The sequence below is a fragment of the Setaria italica genome, chromosome VI (genome assembly GCF_000263155.2).
Source record: "Setaria italica strain Yugu1 chromosome VI, Setaria_italica_v2.0, whole genome shotgun sequence".
NCBI lineage: Eukaryota > Viridiplantae > Streptophyta > Magnoliopsida > Poales > Poaceae > Setaria > Setaria italica.
In genome coordinates, this window is record NC_028455.1 from 27,675,727 (window position 1) to 27,697,958 (window position 22,232).

General features: G+C 47.3%; 3 protein-coding genes across 3 annotated transcripts; all 3 read left to right on the forward strand.

Moving 5' to 3' along the window:
- The first annotated feature begins 11,102 nt into the window (after positions 1-11,102).
- Positions 11,103-16,289, forward strand: LOC101773716. Its single transcript, XM_022827515.1, has 6 exons — positions 11,103-11,613; positions 13,481-13,572; positions 13,661-13,774; positions 14,164-14,862; positions 14,954-15,164; positions 15,280-16,289. Exons 1-6 carry the CDS (start codon positions 11,262-11,264, stop codon positions 15,810-15,812), a joined length of 2,001 nt encoding a protein of 666 aa, XP_022683250.1. The 5' UTR covers positions 11,103-11,261; the 3' UTR covers positions 15,813-16,289.
- A 400-nt stretch (positions 16,290-16,689) lies between these two features.
- On the forward strand, positions 16,690-17,709 carry LOC111257617 (heavy metal-associated isoprenylated plant protein 26-like). The gene is made up of 3 exons (XM_022827516.1): positions 16,690-17,017; positions 17,118-17,199; positions 17,287-17,709. Exons 1-3 carry the CDS (start codon positions 17,006-17,008, stop codon positions 17,475-17,477), a joined length of 285 nt encoding a protein of 94 aa, XP_022683251.1. The 5' UTR covers positions 16,690-17,005; the 3' UTR covers positions 17,478-17,709.
- Positions 17,710-18,446: 737 nt separating this feature from the next.
- On the forward strand, positions 18,447-22,050 carry LOC101762616 (formin-like protein 9). Its single transcript, XM_004973440.3, has 4 exons — positions 18,447-20,445; positions 20,527-20,717; positions 20,806-21,041; positions 21,118-22,050. The coding sequence occupies exons 1-4, from the start codon at positions 18,932-18,934 to the stop codon at positions 21,835-21,837; spliced, it is 2,661 nt and encodes an 886-aa protein (XP_004973497.1). The 5' UTR covers positions 18,447-18,931; the 3' UTR covers positions 21,838-22,050.
- The last annotated feature ends 182 nt before the right edge of the window (positions 22,051-22,232 follow it).

The following is a 22,232-nucleotide window of genomic DNA, read 5'->3' on the forward strand; positions in this document are numbered from 1 at the left end:
CCAGCTCGTCCCTAGCTTCATGATTGGACATCCCGGAAGACAACCCTGCCTTGTCAGAAAGACGAGGCTGGACGATGAATTTTTCAACAGCTTCTGATTCAGAGCTGCTAAAGGAGGACCAATCCTCCGAATCTTCCTTATCCTCTTCCTCCTCAATCGCCTTCTGCACAGCCGCAAGGGGCTGTGCACGTGGGGTGATGTTGGCTCCAGGTGGAGGAGGGTTGGAGCAGTACAAGTGGACTTCATCCTACAAACAAAAGACAAGTCAACTACTTAACAAAGTACAAAAAATTAGTACTCGAGGGCTGCAGGCCATGGGTACTTACAGGATTTGGCGGATTGGCGGCGTAGTGTTCTCGCACGATTGCCGGCATACGCCTGACGTGCTTGAAGATGCGTTTCAATCGTACCATCACTTCATCCGTGGACAAGTCTTCTGACGTCATCCGCGATGGGTCATTGGGACCCGAGTAGTCATACTCCCATGTGCAGCGCAGCTGCAGGGGTTGGACTCACCTCCTCATGAAGCTGAAGGCCACACCGATTCCGGTCATACCTTCCCTCTTAAGCGTGGCGATCTTTGCTATCAGCTCCAGCAGTTGGAAGCTGTCGGCAGTACTTGGCTCGTCCAACCAGTGGTTGTTCCATACTGGACGATGGCCGGTCACCTTAGGAAGATGGGGCTCGTGATTTCCAATGTAAAATGGAAGCCTACGAGTTCATAATCCAAGTATTGGCCCTTATTCTACTCCCGCAGTTGGATCCCTGCCCATCCGACTACTTCAGTATGATCCATTCGGGACTGGGGCTTCACTCTAAAAAACTTCCTAAATAATTGGAAGTGTGGCTAAATGCCAAGGAACACCTTCCAGAGATGCACGAAGATGGCGACGTGCAAAATTGAATTGGGATTGAGGTGGATTAGTTCCAGCTTGTAGTACCTCAAGAGCCCACGGAAAAAATCCGATGAGGGCAGCGCCACACCTTGTTCGACGAAGTGCGCGAAGATGACTGTCTCATTGGCGAAGCTCTCCATGGGCCATCGGTTGCCGTAGGCTTCCCTTCAGTAGGCGAAGTCCTGCTCTTGGAGAAGATCAGCATCCACCAGTGCTTGAATATCCGCCTCCTTCATGACGGACTTCTTCCACGTGCAGGCTTGATTTGGCGACGCCGTCTAGTCCATCTTGTTGTACTTTGGTGCCGGCAGCTGGATCTCTTTCTCCCTCTTGTTGGCATTCCACTTCTTGCTCTCTACCACCTTGTTGGAGGATGCCTTCTTCGGTCTCATTGCCACTAAGGTTTTCTTGCGCATGAGCTGGAGGGCTAGGCAGTGGGGGATGATGGCACTCAAAGCTCGAGAATGGCAAGCGGCGGCGCTAGGGTTACAGTGCGGGAGGTGAACGGGCGCAATGGCTCAGTGAAATGGAAGGGATGAGTTCCTCCGTTATTTATAACTGCGGCACAATTAACTGAGCGGCGAAAATTATGGGGAATATTCCGCTTTTTTAAACCATCAGTTATCGCTTGATGGTTTTCAAATTTTTTGAAAGAGATAAAGTTACTGTTGGCGAATGGTCACTTTGACCAATGGTTGCCCCTTATACCCAAACTAGTCATGTAACGGCTCGGGGGCTGTGTGCCACGTGCCCATCAGCTAAAAAGTTTTTTCTTTTAGGTTTCAAGGTGAAAGAGAAGTAAAACTATAAGATTAACTCTCAGCCTAATTTTTCAATTCAATCTAAGACTCGGGGGTTACTCCATATGGAGTGCGATTTTCATCGCATTACATATAAAATTCAAGGTTGAAAATTCAAGACCAAGTTAAATCTTGAGGACATTCGAACCGCATGGCAGTACTTGAAAGCATTTGAAGACTGAGATCTGACGAGTACTCGAAGAGCACCACAAACTAGTTGGAGAAGCCCACAAAACTACTCGGAACTGCTATATTTGATTAAAAAGTACTCGGGGGCTTGTGGGCCATACATCTATGGGCCCACTAGGAGGTCTGGACAGTCATGCAATACGGGGTTGTACATCGAGATGTGTCAGACATGGAGACTACGGTGCAGAATGGCGTGATCTACATGGAGGACAAGAACTAGTCAAGGATTAGGAAACTACTAGTAGCAATTAGAGTAGGAGTCTCTAGTCGAATCCGACTAGTACTCTTGTAAAGCAACCGACCTGTAACCCTGCCCCCGGCAATATAAGGCGAGGGAGGGACCCTTCCAAATAACAGCAATCGATACAATCCAACCAACACACAGGACGTAGGGTATTACGCGACATAAGCGGCCCGAACCTGTCTAAATCGTGTGTTCAAGTTCACCATTGGGTTCCTAATTTTGGCAAGCTCCACACATAAAACACTACCTCGGGTACCCCCCTCGGTAAGTTGACGGGTCTAAACACCGACAGGAGGGTTGATTAATTAAACTTTTGGGTAGGGGTGGGTTGGCAGAAATTTATCAGCTGCTGCGGGTAGGGGCAGGGGAGGGACGGGTACAGCCCCATTAGCAGGCCTAGGGGATGGAAATCCTATGGCTTGCATCTCTGTTCTGCAAAGAAATCCTAGGTCTTTGGGTGCATATGGTAAGGAGGTGTTTGGATCCATGGACTAATTTTTAGTTCGGGTCACATCGGATGTTTGAATACCAATTAGAGTGAACTAATTATAAAACTAATTGCATAAGCAGTAGCTAATTCGCAAGACGAATCTATTAATCCTAATTAATCCATGATTAACACATATTTACTGTAGCATCACATGGTCAAATCATGGACTAATTAGGCTTAGGTCCTGTTTGGTTCCTTTAGTCCATGGACTAAACTTTAGTCCCACCCCTATTTGGTTCCATGGACTAAAGTGGACTAAAGTCCACAAATGCTATTGAACAAAGACCCTTTTACCCTTCTTCCCTACCCCTAGTACTCCTGCGCCTGCACCTCCTGGCACCAAGCACTCCTTCTTCTGGTGCCAAATTTTCTAGCCGCCTCTTCCTCCACGCAGGCGGGCGGTGGGCGACGGACTGCTGCGCCCTGCCCACGCCGTCTCCGCGTGTTCTGAAGGGTTGGATGCCCTTGCCCTGCCAAAACCGGCGCCGCCTTCGCTGGGAACCGTTAGTTGTACGCTCCCGAAATCGATCTTCCGCTAGCAGGGCAGGCCGTCCTCCACCGAAGGATGCCTCCGCCGCCGCAGGAAGGAAGAGCGACGGGTGGGAGGGTGGCGATGGGAGGGAGGACGGCGGGCGGCGACGGTGGCGGGGGCCGGGTGGGAGGCGGCGGAAGGGAGCCGTGTGGGAGGAAGGGATGGCGCCAACCGCGGCGCGCTTCCTTGATGGCGATGGGCGGAACGTGGCGGAAGGCGGCAGGAGGGAGCCGGGCGGGAGGCTGACGGGCGGGAGGGTGGGACGGTAATAAATGAGAGAGGTAGGGGTGTCCTGGACACCCTTTAGTCCACTTTAGTCCAATTTTGTGGACTAGAGAACTAAAATCTTTAGTCCTAACTTTAGTCCATCTGTTTGGGTGTTTAAGGACTAAAAAGTGCAAACTTTAGTCCAAACTTTAGTCCACCATGAGAACCAAACACCCCTTAATAGATTCGTCTCGCGAATTAGCCTTCATTTATACAATTGATTTTTGTAATTAACCTATATTTAATACTATTAATTAATATCTAAATATTCAATGCGACACCCTTAAGTTAAGTTATGGAAGTTGACTTGGACGACTATTCGACAGGATTCGATGGTTATATGCGTTTATCCTCGTGTCATGATTGGCGGCCGCGAGTTGGACAACTCCCCCCTCCAGCTGAGGAGAACACATGTGCAGAGCCTGCAGTACGGCTCGGGACGGGATTGAAGGAAAAACTTCGCAGGCGACTGTTAACCCGACCGATCGCGATCGGCGAGTCGAGCCGCATGCAGACGTGCCAGGCGAGGAGAGCGCATGTCGCACGAGTGATGACCCGCCATGTCTTCCCACTGTTTTGCCGCAACGAACTTTTTCTCAATTGCTCGATTATGCTACACGTCTGAAATTTTATGAGATGCCAACGGTGCAGTGCAGGCGATGCGTGCCGTTCGCTCGTCTTACCGTGGTCTCGGCCCGGGCTGTCCCGTGATGCCGTCCCTGGCTCCTCCCAGTGGATAGATAACTCGCCAGGCCGAACACACCACATGGGCGTCATCACGTAGGGCACGGGGACCGGGCTGTCCGTGCCCGATGCCCTCGCCGTCCGTTTGTGCCGCCGATCGATCGAGCCCATCTCGAGATGGGTGGAGCTCGTTCAATGCACCCTGTTCATGCGGGTCCACCGGGTGGTAAGAAGAAGATGGCAGCAGGAGGCTGGCAACGGTGCCATATCTTTCACCGTTTCGCCTTGAACCCTCCTCTCTCCTTGATGAGCGTACCAGCAAGACATGGTTAAAAGGAGAACCGGCCCAGCACGTTCACAGCCTCGCAGAAACAGGAGAAGTGAAGGTCAAGGACTGAAGGGGAAGGGGAAGGGGAAGGGAGTGAGAAGAAGCCGCAGCAGACAGGCTTGACAGGTGACAACCGGGCCGCGACCAGTAACGGCGAAAGGCAGGCCCACCCACTCTGGGTCCTGATTTCACACACGGGGGGAATACGATGCGGTCGGCCGCGCACCTTCCGGCCGGCAGCCGTGGTCACACCCGTCTCTCCGGGTCGATCTACTGACAGACGCGGGCACTACCGTCATTGAGCATCTTCCTCGTTTGACTCCGTTGGCAAATAGATTTCTTTCATATTGAGGTCCGTTTGTTCCCTGTAAGCTCCTAAAATTCCTATCACATGGAATATTTAGATATTAATTAGAAGTATTAAATATAAATTAATTACAGAACCAATTGCACAGATGGAGGGTAATTTACGAGATGAATCTATTAAGCCTAATTAGTCCATGATTTGACAATGTGGTACTACAGTAAACATGTGCTAATGATGGATTAATTAGGCTTAATAGATTAATCTCGAAAAGTAGCCTCCATCTGTGTAATTAGTTTTATAATTAGCTCATGTTTAGTCCTCCTAATTAGCCTCCGAATATTCAATGTGATATGAATTTTAGTCTGGACTAAAGATCCAAACAGCCCCTGAGTTTCTCATTCCAACATACTATCCATTTCACACTCTCTCTCATTCCAACAGACTATCTATTTTTCACTCTACAAATCCCAACAGTTAGGTTCCTCTCTACAAATATACACTTTCCATCCACTCCAACAGCCTCTCCATTTCATACTACAGCAGTTTCTCCATTTTGCACTCTCCATTCTACCAATTACCGCACGTGAGATCCACAATTTGGCACGGCAAATTGGCTTGCCAAAGGCTTGCTAAATTTGGTAAGTGTGAGGAGAAATGTGGCAAGTCGGATGGGATGAAGAATCAGATAGCAGCTCTATTGAACAACGATCTCACTTGCTAAATTTTAGCTCGGCAGGTTGGAAAGCAATTTGCTCGGCAAGCCCAACGCTTACCTCGACTGTCACTGTTACGTACTACTGGTACTTGGTAGGAGTACAAGTGTACAACTTTTAGTTCACGCACTGTAGTGTGCCGCCTGTGCCTGCGCTCATTTGCAGGCCACAGGCAACGCCTCCCGTCCCCCGAGCTTGGAGACCGTCGGATGGAGAGCCTACGGCCGAGATGAACCAAAGCGGTGTTGCTTCTAGAACTGAAGGCATAAAAATGTCACGTGCGGTGCGGTTAACCTACCCACCCGGTCAAACCAACGAAGCATCGCCCGCTCGCTCTCACGCACTCCCGGAGGAGGAGCCGGGTCAGAGCCCCCCGCCCGCCGGATATTCTCTACTCCTCCCATCCCACCTCGCTCCACTCGACCCGCGGGCCCCACGGCATCGCGCCCTCCGCCACCGCCTTGCCTACCCGCGTGCGCTGCACCCCAAGGCTGAACAGCGGGGGCACGTCTTCCCGGGGCCCACCTGGCCGTGACCTGCGGCGGGCGTGCCGCGCGTGGGAACGGAACGGGGCTACGTTTATTATTTTTTTTGGCCGTTGCGGGATGGGAATGGGAAGGCGGTGGTGGACTGGTGGCCAAGGGCGGGTGAGCTGGATCCAGCTGCGACGGCGGCGACTTTTGTCGCCGGGCGTGGTGATGATTTACGCTACGCCGGCCCGGGCGCGTCCCGCCTTTCCCTTTCGTCGTGCGGGCATTTTTGCGTTTCTTTTCTTTTCTTTTAATTAAATAAAAATGGATTTTTACGTTTTTGCCCGAGCGCATCCGTCCGGCGGGCGGCCAGGCGGGATCTACAGCGCCGCACGACTCTGCTGGCATGCTGTGGTGAGGCCGTGGTGGCTCGAATTTGGTAGAGGTAACGGCCAATGACTTCGTTGGAACGCCGGATGATGCGTAGAAGATCTCTCGCCTTGCCCTTCTCCGATCAAAAAATCAAAAAGAGAGGACAAAAAGGCAAAGGAAGATAAGATAATCCGGCTGCTTAATGCCGGCGTGAGGTTAAGGTGATCGTGCCACGCCACTAACTCGTGCACTAGGGTTTCTTCTCAATTAACAATGCTCGTCGTCATTGCGTGATATCGTCATCTGTATCGGGTGCCATTCGATCACGATACTACGAGTCGGCTGTTCGGATCTTAGTCCGGACTAAAATTTCTGTCACATCGAATATTCGAAGGCTAATTAGGATCATTAAATATAAGCTAATTATAAAACTAATTACATAAAAGGAGGTTAATTCACGGTACGAATCTATTAAACCTAATTAATCCATCATAGCACATGTTTACTGTAGCATCACATTGTCAAAATCATGGACTAATTAGGTTTAATACATTCATCTCGCAAATTAGTCTCTATATGTGCAATTAGTTTTATAATTAATCTATATTTAATACTAGTATCTTAAATCTCCCCTTTTGATTTTCTTTTCTAACTTTCTTTTCTTTTTTTAAAATGGAACTCCCCTTTGGCAGTTGTCATCGAAGGTGCGGGCAGAGAGCAACATTTGCTGCTTCCAGTGTGGCAGTGTGTCAGCGGGACTAAATTCAAGGAGAGAGCTGAACCTCAATTCTTCTTCCCTACAAAAAAAAAAATCATCAACTTTTCATAACATCCGTCAATTTTCAACATCGGCAGTCGTAGCAGTGCTACGACTTACTGTCTTTTTTTCATCTACACTGAAATCAGCGAGGGGGCTATTCAATTTTTCATTTACTGCCTTTTACTTTCTACGTTCCAAGTTATATACTCGTTCCGTTCCAAATTATAGGTCGTTTTGGTTTTATTAGATTCATTCATAGATTTTGCTATGCACTTAGATACACCATATGTATAGATGCATACTAATATCTATAAATCTAGAAAAGTCAAAACAACCTATAATTTGGGACGGAGGGAGTACCTTGTCTAGTTTTGTTCTAAATTAAATTTAATATAACTTTGATCAATTTTATAGAAAAAACCATCAACTTCTCCAACATCAAATTAGTTTCAAAAAACTACCATGGAATATGTTTTAATAGGGGCATAGAGCATTTATTTGGCATTATAAATCTTAATATATTTTTTTATAAACTTGGTTGAACTTAGACATATTTGATCTAGGACAAAGCTAAATTAATTATAATATGAAATGAGGGACTAAACGATCTCTTTTTCATCATTGAGCTCTCTCAACCCCATCCCTCCAAGGTGTTGTCACCCTTACAAGTCAAGACTCAAGAGACAAGGTCTTGCTCGGCCACCACAGAAAAGAATCCATCGTATACCACTCCTCACAATGTTCGTTCTGCAATGAGAAGCTTCCCATTTTGTTGGCTTGTTATGTGGTTAAGCGCTTGTTATGGTAAGGTGACCCAAGGTCAGGGCGCCGCTATAACTCGGTTATGTCAGTCTTGTTGTATCATAATACTTCACTCCGTCACCCTTGTTGTATCATAGTAGTTCGCTTCGTCAGCCTTGTTGTATCATATACTTTGCTCTCTCACTATAAGTCGGTTATGTCAGCATAGTACTTCACTCTATCAGCCTTGTTGTATCATAGTAGTTCACTTCATCAGCCTTGCTGTATCATAGTACTTTTCTCTCTCAGCTCAAGTAGATGCACCACAACCTATCACTTTGTTAGTCGAACTATGTCACGCCTCATTTTCATCTATCTTTGACACTACTTGTCGTCATATATCATCACATGTGTACAAAACCTCGTCCACAAGTTATCTCCCACTACCGTGACAAGAGACACATTGCTATGATGTGACACCAATCGTTGCTACCACCAGCGTCAACTATATTTCTCCGCCCTAATGATTTTGATAATATTCCACCCAAAAACTTAACCTATCTGAAAATGATGAGGAAGCTCTATCACACAAAAAAGATCACCCAGTAAATGGGCACAAAAGCTGAATGATGGGGAAGTTGAAATGTCGAGTGAGTGGTAATTGAAATGTGAGTTTTATGGTCTAATGCTAGTACTGTTGCCACATAACTCTCATTTTTTTCTAATGCAGGGATACACACACTTGCGATGTCGCTTTCTATAAATTATCACATGAAAGCACTAGGGTGTTCCATTGTTGCTTATGGGGCCCATTATAGAGTACTCATTGTTTTCGTGAGGTTGGTTTGTTCAACCTTTCCTTTTTATTTTCCATTTAACACCCCCTCTTGAATCGATGGAAGATGGAGATATGTTCGAGTTTGTTGAAATGGAGTTAAGATCACCGGAGTCCATGACTAGCAAGCGGGCGAGGGAGAGAGTTCCTCTTACTTACTTCCCTAGACCTACATGAAAGGCACCAAACACTAAACCGGGGAAGACTTGTTCGCAGGCATGGCATCCTCATCCCATCCTTCTCTCTCTTTAGATACAGATATGAGGATGAGACATGAACTTCAAACTAGGGCATAGGCAAGGTGATCGGAGTTCCATCAATCGGCTAGGTAAAATTGTCAATTTATTTTTCACAAAGTAGTTCTTTCCTCGGAAAGATCTTGTTAGCGCTATTTTATCCCCATATTTTTGCTTGCTGGAAGTAAAGACACAAGGATTAGTAGAAGTTGCAGAAAAGAAGTGAAAATGGAAACGAGGATAAGGAGGAGGGCTTCAAATCTAAGGGTGTCCATGACTTAAGGCCTTCCCACCCTTTTCTAGCCATGGCCATGACCCCGAGCATGGCCTTCTCACCAAGACCAAGCTGCCATGTATGTCGATGAGGTTAGTGGCGGATTCAATCAGGGAGGGAGGGGGCTGACCTCTCCTCTTCCCTTCTCCGTGTCCCCATGTTTCTTCTTTTATTGCCAATTATTTACCCTCATCCTCTCTATTCTCTCCATCAATACATCGGCTATAGGAAGGGAGGGGGCTGGGAACCCTCCTGATACAGGTGGATGCAACCATGAACTATAGGGTGGGGGAGGGGTGATGTCTTCTTCTTCATCTTCCGCGACCTGCCCCCCTCCCTCTTTTCTTCTTCTCCCTTCACCTTCTCCTTCCCTAGCTCTCCCTTGGTTCCAATGAGGCATGGGTGCAGGGGGAGGGTTGGAACCCCCAACCCCTTACTGAATCCGCTACTGTGGAGGATGCCATCTTGGAGTCAATCATCGCGACTCATTAGTAAGCACATTTACATATCGGTTATAGTGGCCTGTCTGGATTGCACATGGATGTTCACTGCAAATTTGTTTAGTTTAGTTATTTAAACATGTAGAGTTTACTTCTTTTTTTTCATTTTCAAGTACCTCAACCTTTCTCACATTTTTCTTTTGAATTAGTTTGTTGATCTAGATATTACCTTTTTGAAGCTTGTTTCTACCCTTCAGCTGTTCTAGATATATGTCACTTATGACAACGTTAGAGGTGTCACAACTATTTTTTTCTTGAATTTATTATCCTAGACGACTCTAGACTAGAGCTTTGTATGGTACTTAGTTATTACATACACTTCGAGATAATTTTGTGGTTACTCACAATTGATAGAAACCTTCGTGGTTTACAAGATTGTTGAAATGCAAACATTTCCATCCACCTCCTTTGATTTATTTTCAAATTGTAATAGGTTCACAAGATTTATCATATGTTTTCTTTATGAACTAGAATCTTCAAATGTTGCTCACATATGGCAAATCACTGGTAGTGATCTCCCGACGAATTGTTTCTAATTAAAGTTGATTGCAGAATTTGTTTACCTAGAGATAACTTTTTAATCATAGAACTTGACTTGTTATAGACAAAAGATACTTAATTCGTAATTATGTTTTTGCAAAACCTTTGGAAATAACATTTGGGTTATAGCTGGGAACTCAACCCCAAAACAAAAATATAGCGTGATAGTTCGGTTGTTGTCAGGATAGACACAGGTGTTTTAATTCCCAAAGTCAAAGCTCATCCACCTTACTTTCATGCAAAATGTAAAAATTGTTGCAGCTCCAAACTAAACAACTCCATTTACTAATTGGGACTGTCAATACCTCAAACGTTTGAGATTTAGCTATCTCTCAACCACTTTTTTTTTGCCGTCCGATTGGAAATCAATAGCTCAGATTCGTTTCTCTCTCCCCTCCTCTTATCTTCTTCCCCCGATGCCCCCCGACGCCGCCTCCGTCTCCCCCTGACGTCGCCTCCATCTCCCCCGAGCTCCCCCGCCGCTCCCACCCCGGCCGAGCTTCGACGGCCTTCGCCACTTCCGCCGCCGCCGACGCTAATCTCTTGGAGCTCAACACCCCCACCACCTCCACCATCCACTGGAGGTCCCCCGCTACCCGGCTCCGGCGGCGCCCATGCCACCGTCTCTTCCGCTTCCACTGCCGGCCGACGAGCCGTCCTCGGAGCTTCCTCTACACCCGGAGACGGAGGTAAACCACCAACCCCGAACCCCAGAACCTGACGCCGAATCCCCAATGGCTCAGCTAAAAGTGATTGAGACAAGCTCAAAAATCAAGCATCTAAGGTCTAGCAAATCTCTTACTAATTTTCCAAAACTTTGAGGCCCTTTCTCGAAAACACCCACCCTCCTTCCATTCCGTTAAAAAAACTTCCCCGTTCAGGTCGCGTTTTCCTTCCCTCCCCCCGAATAAGACCAAATCCCTCCCCGTCCTCTCCCTCGCCCACCCCCCATTATTCTCTCCCAAAATCTGACCCTCCCCTCGTGCGAGGTCTCCTCACCCGACGCGACGCGATACGCACCAGCACCACACGAGCCGGGCGCCTTCTATCTAGGGTTAGGGTTCCGCGGCGGCGGCGGCGGCCATGGAGGACGCGGCGGCAGCGGCCCTGGCGGCGGCGAGGGGGCGGTGGACGCAGTGGGAGGAGGTGGTGGTGTCCAACGACCGGGGCCGGCGCCTCGTGCACTACTACCTCCGCGGCGAGGGGGACGCGAAGGAGCTGGCGGTGGTGGGGCGGGAGCGGAGCCCGCGGCACATGTCGTACGCCGTGCAGGGGCGGTTCCTCCGCGCGCTCGCGGCAGCCGCGGGAGCGGTCGCGGTGGCACCGTCGCCGTCACGGTCGCCCTCGGCGGCTGGGGCGGGGGCGGACGGAGGCGCCCCGAGGAGGTGGCGGTCCAGGCGGGAGGTCGTGGACTGGCTGTCCTCCCTCGTTTCCGGTAATATTTCTGCGCCCTGGTTGTGTTTTTGGGCGATTTGGTGTTGGATTTAGATGATTCTGTCTGGGTCTCTCCTGTTTTTTGCTCGATTTGGTCCTACGGAAGGTAGGAGGCTTTGCTTGTTGCGTTCTGGGTTGAATTTTCGCGTGTTTTTTGTTCGGATTTCAGGCGCACAGACGCGGTTCCTTGTGTTTCTGCCCCGCTTCTGCGCCTGTTTGGATGCGTTCTGGGCCGAGTGCCGTGAATGATGAGATTTTTGGGGATTAAGGATTTCGTCGGCCGATTTACGTGCTTGGTTTGTTTGAGGCCCACGTCTAGGACTCCTTGGCTCACCGTCCTTTGATTTGTCCGTTTGGATTTGGGCGCGTATCTGGTTTCTGCGCCTCTACAATTTCCCCCCTGTAATCTGCGTCTCTCCTGCATATTTTGCTCGTTCTGCGCGATGTAGGTGCAACGGTTTGTAATCTCTGATGCGCTGAGCGGATCTCCTGTTTATGCGACGCGACATCTGTACGAGATTAGATGAACGCGGATGGTTTACTTCCATTTCCTGCTGCGGCTGGCTGATTTGGGCAATAAAAACCCGTCATCTTCGTATTTTTGCTGTTGGGTGATTCTGGAATAGCCGTGGCTAGGCAACACAGATGCTTTACTTCCATTTCCTGCTGTGCCTAGCCTTATTTGGCAGGAAGAGCTGTCTTGTTCCTCGTATTTTTCCATTTGGCCGTTGGGGATTCTGGAATAGCGGCGGCTAGGGAACACGGATGCTTTACTTCCATTTCCTGCTGTGTCTCGCTTTATTTGGCAAGAAGAGCCGTCTTCTTCCTTGTACTCTTTCCATTTTGCTGTTGTGGGATTCGGAAATAGCAGCTTGCTCTCGTCTCTTTTATTTTTCTTAGTTGCAATTCTTTGTCTTGTTTAATTCGATTCTTCTAGCTTTATATGGAAAAGGGAAGATCCATTCAATTTGTGTACTCCTCACCCCTCAGCAATCTTTTTTGTTTCATCAAGCTTGCTTGGCTACCAAGGTGTAGTGCGTTTTAGCCATCTCAGAAATACGTTGTTTTCTTCTTGAATAGACCATTACAGTATATCTTTTCATCTCATAGTATTGGGATTTCTGTGTGTTCCCTTAGCTATCGGTTAAGTTTCTGTTTAGTTGAATCGGTTTTGGGTTGCTTTTTGGTTCTTCTAGAAGTGACTGTAATCTCGCCCGGTTTGTTCAGTAATAATTTGGTTGCATGCGAAACTCATGCCTTCTCCTTTTCCATAGGATTATGGAGAATACAGGTGTGACCCAGTGGAAGCAGCTGCTGGCTTCCTTTGGGCCAATTGCTTAAGCTTGGCATTTGGGAATAGAGATAAACGAAGCAGCAGCATGAATGTAAACTCAATCAGGTGCTGTTTTGATCTTCCCTTGTATAGCCTTCCCTGACCCCTCTATGGAACTAATCCACAATTCCATATAACGTGTACTTTCACACACTGGATGTTCCTGCAAAAAATTCCCTCCATTTCTTTGAAAAGCAACAAATTCTAGTGAAAATGATTCGTGTGGCTTTGGGCTCAATGTTTTAATGGAATGAAATGGCGAAACATATCTTGCAGAATTTATACATGACATACGATAGGGGTTCTCCCTAATTAGAAGTTACTCGCAAGTTATGCTTTCCATCTTCTGTCCTGTTTGCTGTGGTGATTTGTGCTTTCATCGCTTTTTCCCTTTTCCATTCCATTCCCTTTTGTTCTTTGTTTTGTTTGCTGTGCTGCCTTCATCTTGGTTTAGAGTTTTTTACTTCATTACATGAAGGTTTCAATTAAAGGCTTTCTTGGTCGTTTTCTTATTGTGAAAATGCTGCATTTGCAGGTTGCAATTATGGTTACTCATCAGCTAATAGGTGGAATGGAAATTCATACGACGACAATGACATTAACTGCACTCAGGTTACTTATTCAAAGGTACAGTAATGTTTTGGTTCTTGCCTTTCTTATTCCTCTCATAATTCTTAATTCACCTTCTAATGCATTTTCTTTTACGCCTCTTCAGGATGTTTCTTCTAGGGAAATTTCGAAAGATTTCACATGGTTGGGTTCTGCATGGCATTGCCAACAACATTTGAAGCACTACAAATCTTTCTGCCGAAGGGGAATTACTATCTCGGTATGCCCACTCAATGATCACTTTCATGATCTTTCTTTACCAGTATGTGCACCTCTGCTCCTTGCTCATTTTCAAGTACAATAGTTACATTTCTAACACCATACCTAAAAGGCAGGCATAAAACTGAACCCCAGAAAAAAATGCCAGTTCTGAACTTATGGGCAATTTCATGAGAAAGAAGTGGGTAGATTTTGTTGAAGATAAGCTTCTTTTACATTGTGACAAATCATTTTTATTCTTTTACCATTACTACTTTGAGATGATATTAAGGAACGTTTTGTCATCATAGAAAGTTGAAAGTAGGTGGAGGTTAAGTGCCAATATTTTCTCATGTAGCTTAAACATTTTAAGGTTGAACCATAGTTGATATATTCCTGCTATGCTTATAGGTGCATAGTTTTGTATACATCATGAGTGAAGAGATGAAGAGACTTATTGCTTATGTGGAAGATCTCTACGAGGATACAAATTCATACAACATGGTCAAGGTGCGATGGTTTGACAAAGCTGATGAGGTTGGTGTTCCGTTGCCCATGGATGTCGATGACAGAGAGATTTTCTTTTCTCTTGGTCGTCAAGATCTCAATGTAGAATGCATTGATGGATTGGCTGCAGTCCTGAGTGCTCAGCACTACGAGAAGTTCAAGAGTGGTACCAGATACAGCTTGTGGCAACCTTACTTTTGCCGCCGGCAGATAGATGATGATGAAGTCAAGCCTTTTGACGTTACACAACTTCAAGGCTACTGGAGCCAGGGAGTACTGAGGACCATGTTCAATGCAACTTCCTCTCTGAAGGTGCGTTTCAAGGTCCCTAAATTTGGACCCAGCTCAGATGGAGGGCTGAAGAGGAAGCGCGATGCATTCAATGATGACGCTAATCCACAAAAGTTCCTTGGTTCTGGTGCTTCTGCATCTAGTTTTTTGGGTGACAAATACTTGTACCCTGGATGCCAAGTGGAAGTTCTATCACAGGATAGTGGTATAAGGGGATGTTGGTTTAGATGTTCGATCCTGAAGAGGCATAATGATAAAATCAAGGTGCGCTACCTAGAACTCCAGGATGCTGACGAAACTGGAAACTTGGAGGTGTGTTAAGTTCAATTTTTATAATTTTGTTTACCTTTGCTCACGTTAATGGGCTTTCTAACTGAACTTTGATCTGATTTGTATGCTGCAGGAGTGGGTTATGCTGACTAGGGTTGCTAAACCTGATCAACTGGGAATACGTTTCCTTGGAAGGCCAATGGTTCGCCCACAACATGTGGGAGAAAGCAAGGCCTCTTGCTTTAATGTTGGAGCCATTGTTGATGCGTGGTGGCATGGTGGTTGGTGGGAGGGAATTGTGTTGCGGCAGGGAGATAGTGGGCATCTACAAGTTTATTTTCCTGGTAACTTCACTCCCAGCAATTTTGGGCATGCTTTTATGATGCGTGAACATTAGTAGCACAATGTTAGCATATCGAAGCCCAGTAGCTTACATTCTTTTTATGTTATGTATCACAGGAGAAAAGCGAGTAGCTGAATTTCTTGAAGATGAGCTGAGGCATTCCCTTGAGTGGGTTGGTAACAAATGGAATCCTTTGAAGGAAAGAAAAGATATCGCAAACAAACTGACCTCCGCCACAGGCACTGGAAGTGAAGATTTGAATCGGAAACAAATTCCATTAGATGTCAATATGTCTCCAAAACCAGAACCACAATTGGAGGAGGGCCTTCGATTTGATGAGAGGCGTGATGAAAAATCTTCTGTCAGCAAGATCTCACGTGATAATAAACGTGTCTTTGCTGACCTTACAAATGTTTTGAAGCTTGATAACTTGAGGTGGAGGCCAAGGAAGCGCAGTAGAAGATCTGGTTCAAGAAGGCAGTCGGACACTAGCAGTGGAAGCAGCAGCGGAGACATGGGCTCATCCAGCCCCAGTGGAAGTTCTGGTCAGCTGAATTCAGTGCCTGATGAGGAGGCGTGCAAGAGCAGTGGAGAGCAGTGTTTTATGGGTGTGCCTGTGCAGGTTCCCAATCTTGTGATGTCCAGATGAAACCCAACTCACACCGCTTGAAGGCTAACATGCTATCTTCTTCCTTTCTGGAGTTACACCAGCCTCGGTGAGATGTGGTTTTGTGCATCCCCAGGTTACTTTGCCACCCGGATAAGGTTTCGGGAGTTTTGAAGGCTCATCCGTTCTGAGCAGTTAGATGTGAAGATGTCACCAAGGACCAGTATACAGTTTGTATGTATGACTGACCTAGATAAGTTTTACCTGTTCTCTATAACATTCTAGGGGTGATAGGAGCTTTGTTAACGTCATGTTCAAAGTAGGGGAAGAATGGCTGAGTTTTGATTCCAGTTTTTAGAGCTTTTGTTTTTTTTGACAATCCTAGCCTTTTGCTGTTAAATTTGTTCATCCTGTAGCTGTGGTGCTTCTCACATAACGTTATCATTCTGAATCCTCTACTGTACTGAAAGAAATATCACAAAATAGTTAAGTTGTTTTCAGGTTTTGCCCCTCTGGGTACTTGTTGAATTCTGTTATCACGTTGCAGTGGACTTCATTGTGCCTGATTCTATCTGCGCAACGGAATGGTTGTGAAATGTCAATGTGCGGTGTAGCAGCAAGTGGCTGAGCTACCGCTGGAAAAAGAATCAAATCCTGCTCTGAATGTATGGCAACGGTAGGTTTGACAGGTTTAGCTTTGCTGACGATGTTGGCAGCCTTCTCTACTGCCGCCGACGCCACTCTCGTCGCGCCACCTCCGACGGTCAAATTTGCACTTCTCCCGCCGTGCTAATTTGCTAATCCGTGTGTCCACATCGCGTTTCCAAGATTCCGATCGCGCTGTACGATTATGGTATGCGCAAGAGTCCACGTTGAGAGAGCCCGTGTCCGAAGCATCGTCACAAGGCGGGCGCCGGCGCCGGGCAGGAGGAAAGGCGAAAGGTGCCAGGAAAAGGACCGGCGCCATGCCCATACGTGCAAGGCAGCCAGGGAGCCTGCGTGGTTGGGCCAGAATCTGATTCCGGCGACCTCGGTGATGCCTTGACAAAGCTCAAAAGATAGGTATCAGTCCAAATCAAATCCCCTTAGCCCCAGCTGCGTGCCCACTTGCCCTTTGCCCTTGCAAACAAACCTCTCTTTGGGGCGGCTTCTTCAGGACCACCTCCTTCGCCGGCGAGGCCACAGATCTACCGGCGCCGCTGGCCGTGGTCGAGCAGGAGAAGGGAGATTAATTGATGAGCGGCAAGGTAACCACCATGACGGCCAACGCTCTGCGCCACCATGATCGTGCTTGCTGGAGGTGCTGAGACTTGACTGACGACTGGTGTTTGTGATGTGGGGGTGCAGTTCTACTGCATGACGGTGAGGATGAACATCGACTGCAACGGGTGCTACCAGAGGATCAGGAGGGCGCTCCTCAACATGCAAGGTTTTATACTAAACGCTTCAGCTTGATCCGAAATTCAGAAAGTAACGTTACTGATGCTGTTCTGATGGCTTTTGGCTTGATTGGAAGACCTGGAGAGCCACATGATCGACCGGAAGCAGCACCGGGTGAGCGTCTGCGGCGCCTTCGTGCCGCAGGACGTGGCCATCAAGCTCCGCAAGAGGACCAACCGCCGCGTCGAGATACTGGAGGTCAAGGAGGTGGACACCGGAGGCGGCGGAGACCCGCCAGCGGAGGGCGGCGGCGGCCAGCAGCCTTGAAGTAGTGGCCGCGGCGCAGGACACAGCCTTCCCGAGTCGTCCTGCTTGCTTTCAGGTCCCATGCCCGGGAGCTCATGCTGGGTTGCTGTTGCTGAACGGGTAACCTAGAGAGAAATGATCTTTAGGCTTCACTACTTGCAGTTGGAACGCTGTAAGCACACAAAGTTGGCTAATGTAAGCATTGCCATATGCCGTAGGTGCACTCTTCGAAACAGATACCATTGTCCTTGGATGCGCGCTTGAGCCCTTGACCTGACACGGTGCGGTAGGGACTGTTTCGCCTGATCTGAATATCTGACGACGATGTTCACGAGCTCTACTCGCCGCAAGCTCGGTGGTTCACTGTCCCTTTTCATTGGTCATGCCACCGGTGGCAACAGTGCGTCGTACCACAGCGGAACCAACAACGCTACCAGCCACCTAAATGAAGTACTGAACTCTCAACTAACCACAAGGACGAGGACCGGTACAGAAGCCACGGCAGTTCAGATTATCTCTGATGGAAAGACAAGATCGAACGTAGGGGCTGTAGCTCTTAGTCTGACGAACACGATAGAGATGTGGCCTGTTCGCTTCAGCTTATAAGCCGGCTGAAAAGCTGAAACGGCTGATTTGTTGTGGGAGGAAAACACTATTTGGTGGCTGATAAGCCGGCTGAATAAGCTGAAGCGAACAGGCCCATGGTCATCAGCAAAGCAGTAGCAGGTTTCCTGTACCTGAATGTGCTTGGTGCCCAGCCTTCCAAGGCACCCACACCAAGAAGGTAACCTCTGCAAACGTAAGTGCCGGGCTACTGCCCTGTGTGCCTGGAGTGCAGCCTCCGGATGGAGCAAAAGGATCCCACTACATATCACAAACCTTTTCCCTAACAAAATAACAGATTAACAGAAGACAAGTGGCTGATAACGGATTTGGTACTGACGTCGTTACCGCGAAAATGACAGGAAAAATCAAAATCATTGCGCAATCAGCACAGCGAACTATCACTTCTGTCGCGGCGGCGATCCGATCCCCTTACCAAAAATCGGTGCCCACTGCCCACCAAACCGTAGCACCGGATGTGGTAACCGGTAAGCAAGACAGATGCAAAAGAAGCTCAAAAGGAAGGTGCTGTACAGACCTGGCGAGAAGCCTGCGTCGCAGCTGCCGTCCTGCTAGCTCTTGCCGAGCAAAAGCCATGGTAAGTCAGGGGGTTTCTTGGAGTGGCGTTAAAGCCTGCAGAGGTGGATGGGCGTCACAGAGAAGAGAGGAGAACCAACCAACGAACTCACTCACTCACCGGCCGCTGGCTTACGGCCTGGACAGCAAATGTGTCCGCACACACGTACACGGGTACACCCCCACCTCACTCCCCGTCCTGTTCCTCCTTTTGTCGCGGTCATTGAGAGCTCGATCGTCCTGCGGCAAGGAGAGCTCCTCTCCTCTCTTTTGTCCATTCATGATCAGCAGCAAGAATGGGCTTGGCGATGAAGTGCGTCTTGCTTCTCCTCACCGCCTCCCTTGTGCTCCTCCTGCTCAACTTCCAGGTCCTGGAGGGGGCTCCCCGCCTTCCGAGCCATGAGCGCGGCGGTGTCGTGGTGGTGACCCGTGATGCCAGTTCCTCTTTCGTCTCCAGGTTCAGGATGCTGATAGGCTTGGATCATCATTGGTCGCGACACCAGAGGCACCGACACGATTCTGAAGCTCCAGCTCCAGCACCAGCAACATCACCTCATCAAGCAAGAGCACCCGTTCCAGCTCCTGCTCCTCTTCCCCATACTAGTCACAGCAGGATGCCACTGAAAACCCGCAGCCACACTGCTCCGGTGAGAAGCGTGGCACGCAAACTGGGCGGTGGAGGCCATACCAAGCTCCCGAAAGCCGCCATTGTCGCTCTGGCCACGGTTGGGGCGTGTCTGCTTGTTCTTGGAATCGCCGTAGCAGCAGTCTCACTCAGGAGATCAAGGAAGATTCAGAAGAAGCCATTCAAGCTGTTGTTCCATGGATCGAGATCTCACAGGTCACCTTGTGCTACCATGAAGGTTAGTTCCCATCCTAGCCCAGATATGCTGTTCCTGAGTTCTGCTGTGCAACGCCTAGAGGACTACCCGATCCTCAAGGAATCTTCAGAATCTAAGAGCTTATGCACACCTTCAAAAAGTGCAGAGCTAATCATACGCGATTATACTGTGAGAACCAACGTCAACTTGCAGTCTGATGAGGCTGATTCTTTCCATTCCGTACCTTGTTCTCGTTCGTCAGGTGGCTCCAACGCAGAGTCACCGTTGCAGATTTGCAATAAAACTGTCACAGATCCATCCCCGTCTTCTCCACACGCAGATGATTCACCATCTGGTTCCTCATATCAATCACTATCACCAGATTTTAGATCTCACTTCTCTCCAAAGACTCCAACTTCAACAGCTTCTGATCACACCCATGTGAGTAACACCTTTTGCCATCCTCCAGCGAAACAATACTATCAAGAAACTGGCAAAAGAGCTAACACTTCTGGATCCATGGCACATCCTGAATCTCCAAGAATAGAGCAGGACAACTCAAATTGCTACATGAATCCATCCTCAGGATACAAATGCACTTCCCATGGTACAGAGATCACACCCTCGGAAACAAACACAGCATTTAGTGCGTCAAGCGCAAAATTCAATTTGGATTCTAAGGAGACCTCAAGGAGTTCAGCAGCAGAAGCTGAGTTCAAACCATCAAGTGCAACAAGTGTCCTGAAATCACCACCGCCCCCTCCGAAATCACCACCGCCGCCTCCACCACCAAACAAACATCTTTCCAGTCTTAAAGGGCAGAACACTGGCCAGCCTCCACTCCCACCTCCATTACCGATTCAGGTACAAGTTGGCAAAGATGGATTACCCCTTCCAAGGTTGAAACCTTTGCACTGGGACAAAGTAAGGGCAGCTCCAAACCGCTCCATGGTGTGGAATGACATTCAGTCAAGTTCCTTTGAGTTCGAGTAAGGCAATTAAAGGATTCTCATTCTATATTGTCATTGCAGTGGTTATTATTGCATTCTTACAATAACATGATTATGCAGATTTGATGAGCAGATGATAAACTCTTTGTTTGCATACAACTTTCAAGGCCCAGTAAAAACTGAGGACAACAAAAACAAGACTCTATCTAGCAGCAATCATGTTATTGAGCACCACAAACTTCAAAATACTACTATATTGCTGAAGACCTTAAATGCGAGCACTGAACAAGTCTGCGATTCTATAACAGAAGGTATATTTCCCATGATGTTTGGATTCAAATTTACTGAGTTAATGATGGCCAGATGAACCTACTGTGTTGTTTTGACTATATATCACAGGTACTGGATTATCTGTGCAACAACTAGAAGCTCTGGTCAAGATGAAACCATCTGAGGAAGAAGAGAAAAAGTTGCTGGATTACGATGGGGACATCAACATTTTGGATCCAGCAGAGAACTTTGTCAAGGTGCTATTGACAATACCAATGGCATTTTCAAGAATTGAGGTGATGCTGTACAAGGAAACTTTTGATGATGAAGTTTCCCATCTCAGAATGTCCTTCACATTGATTAAAGTAAGTGGATCCATTTCGATTAATTTAGAAGATAGGAACATTCTATTGAAGCTACAACTATTTCTGTGTTTACTAGGGAGCCTGCAGCGAACTCAGGTCCAGCAAATTATTCTTAAGGTTACTTGAAGCAGTACTGAAGACAGGAAACAGAATGAATGTTGGAACAATAAGAGGAGGTGCAAGTGCTTTCAAACTCGACGCATTGCTGAAACTGTCAGATATACGTGGAGCTGATGGGAAGACAACCCTCCTCCATTTTGTTGTTCAAGAGATGGTACGGTCACAAGGGTCAAAAGCTTCAGATAAGATCAGTGGAACACCAGGACCATGTCACGCCACACCAGCAGGACGTGAAGAGTACTTGGAAATGGGTACAGAATTTGTTTCTGAGTTAAGTAATGAGCTTGCCAATGTCAAGAAGGTGGCAAGCATAGACCTGGATACCTTAAAAAGCTCAATCTCAAATCTTTCACAAGGACTGGCTCAACTAAGAAGGCTTGTTGGAAAGGACCTTACCTGCAATGACAGGAACCAGAACTTCCTGCATTGCATGAGATCATTCCAAACTCATGCAGAGAATACAATGCAGGAGCTCAAAGTTGCTGAAGCCGAGGTCCTACAGCAGGTCAGAGAACTCACAGAGTATTATCATGGAGACATTGGCAAGAATGAGTCCAACCTTCTCCACATATTTATCATCATGAGAGATTTTCTTGGTTTGCTAGATAGGGTGTGCAGAGAGATGAGAGGTTCAAAGCACATCCAATATCTAAACATAGTACTTCCACTCAGGTGAATACTTTGATGATCAGACTTCAGATTAACCAGCGGGACATTAACAAACTAACTTTTTTGTGTAACTGTGTGTATAGTTATTAGCTTGAGATGAGTTGGTGGGTTGGTATCAACTATGGAGAATTTGTACATGTGCAGAGTTGTATTAGAATGATGGTCGGTTGGATTGCATGGTTTTCAAGTTTGTTAAATATACTCACAACTTAACGCTGAACAACTTATAGTTTTGGTCTCTTGGATATATAGCCAGCTATGATCCGCAAACATATACTATGTACGTTTTGCCATTATAAGCTGGACAAATTTCAAACTGTAAAAGCAGCATGCCATTACAGTTCAAATCGGTCTAGATCAATTTACATGCCAGTCTAAATTGATAAATATTTTAATTTATTG

Coding starts and splice junctions, on each gene's coding strand:
- LOC101773716 (XM_022827515.1), top strand. CDS start 11,262: ATGGAGGACGCGGCGGCAGCGGCCCTGGCGGCGGCGAGGGGGCGGTGG. Junction 13,573..13,660: donor CTCAGGTTACTTATTCAAAG/GTACAGTAATGT, acceptor ACGCCTCTTCAG/GATGTTTCTTCTAGGGAAAT. Junction 14,863..14,953: donor ACGAAACTGGAAACTTGGAG/GTGTGTTAAGTT, acceptor TGTATGCTGCAG/GAGTGGGTTATGCTGACTAG.
- LOC111257617 (XM_022827516.1), top strand. Junction 17,200..17,286: donor GGCGCTCCTCAACATGCAAG/GTTTTATACTAA, acceptor CTTGATTGGAAG/ACCTGGAGAGCCACATGATC.
- LOC101762616 (XM_004973440.3), top strand. CDS start 18,932: ATGGGCTTGGCGATGAAGTGCGTCTTGCTTCTCCTCACCGCCTCCCTT. Junction 20,718..20,805: donor CTGCGATTCTATAACAGAAG/GTATATTTCCCA, acceptor TATATATCACAG/GTACTGGATTATCTGTGCAA. Junction 21,042..21,117: donor TGTCCTTCACATTGATTAAA/GTAAGTGGATCC, acceptor TGTGTTTACTAG/GGAGCCTGCAGCGAACTCAG.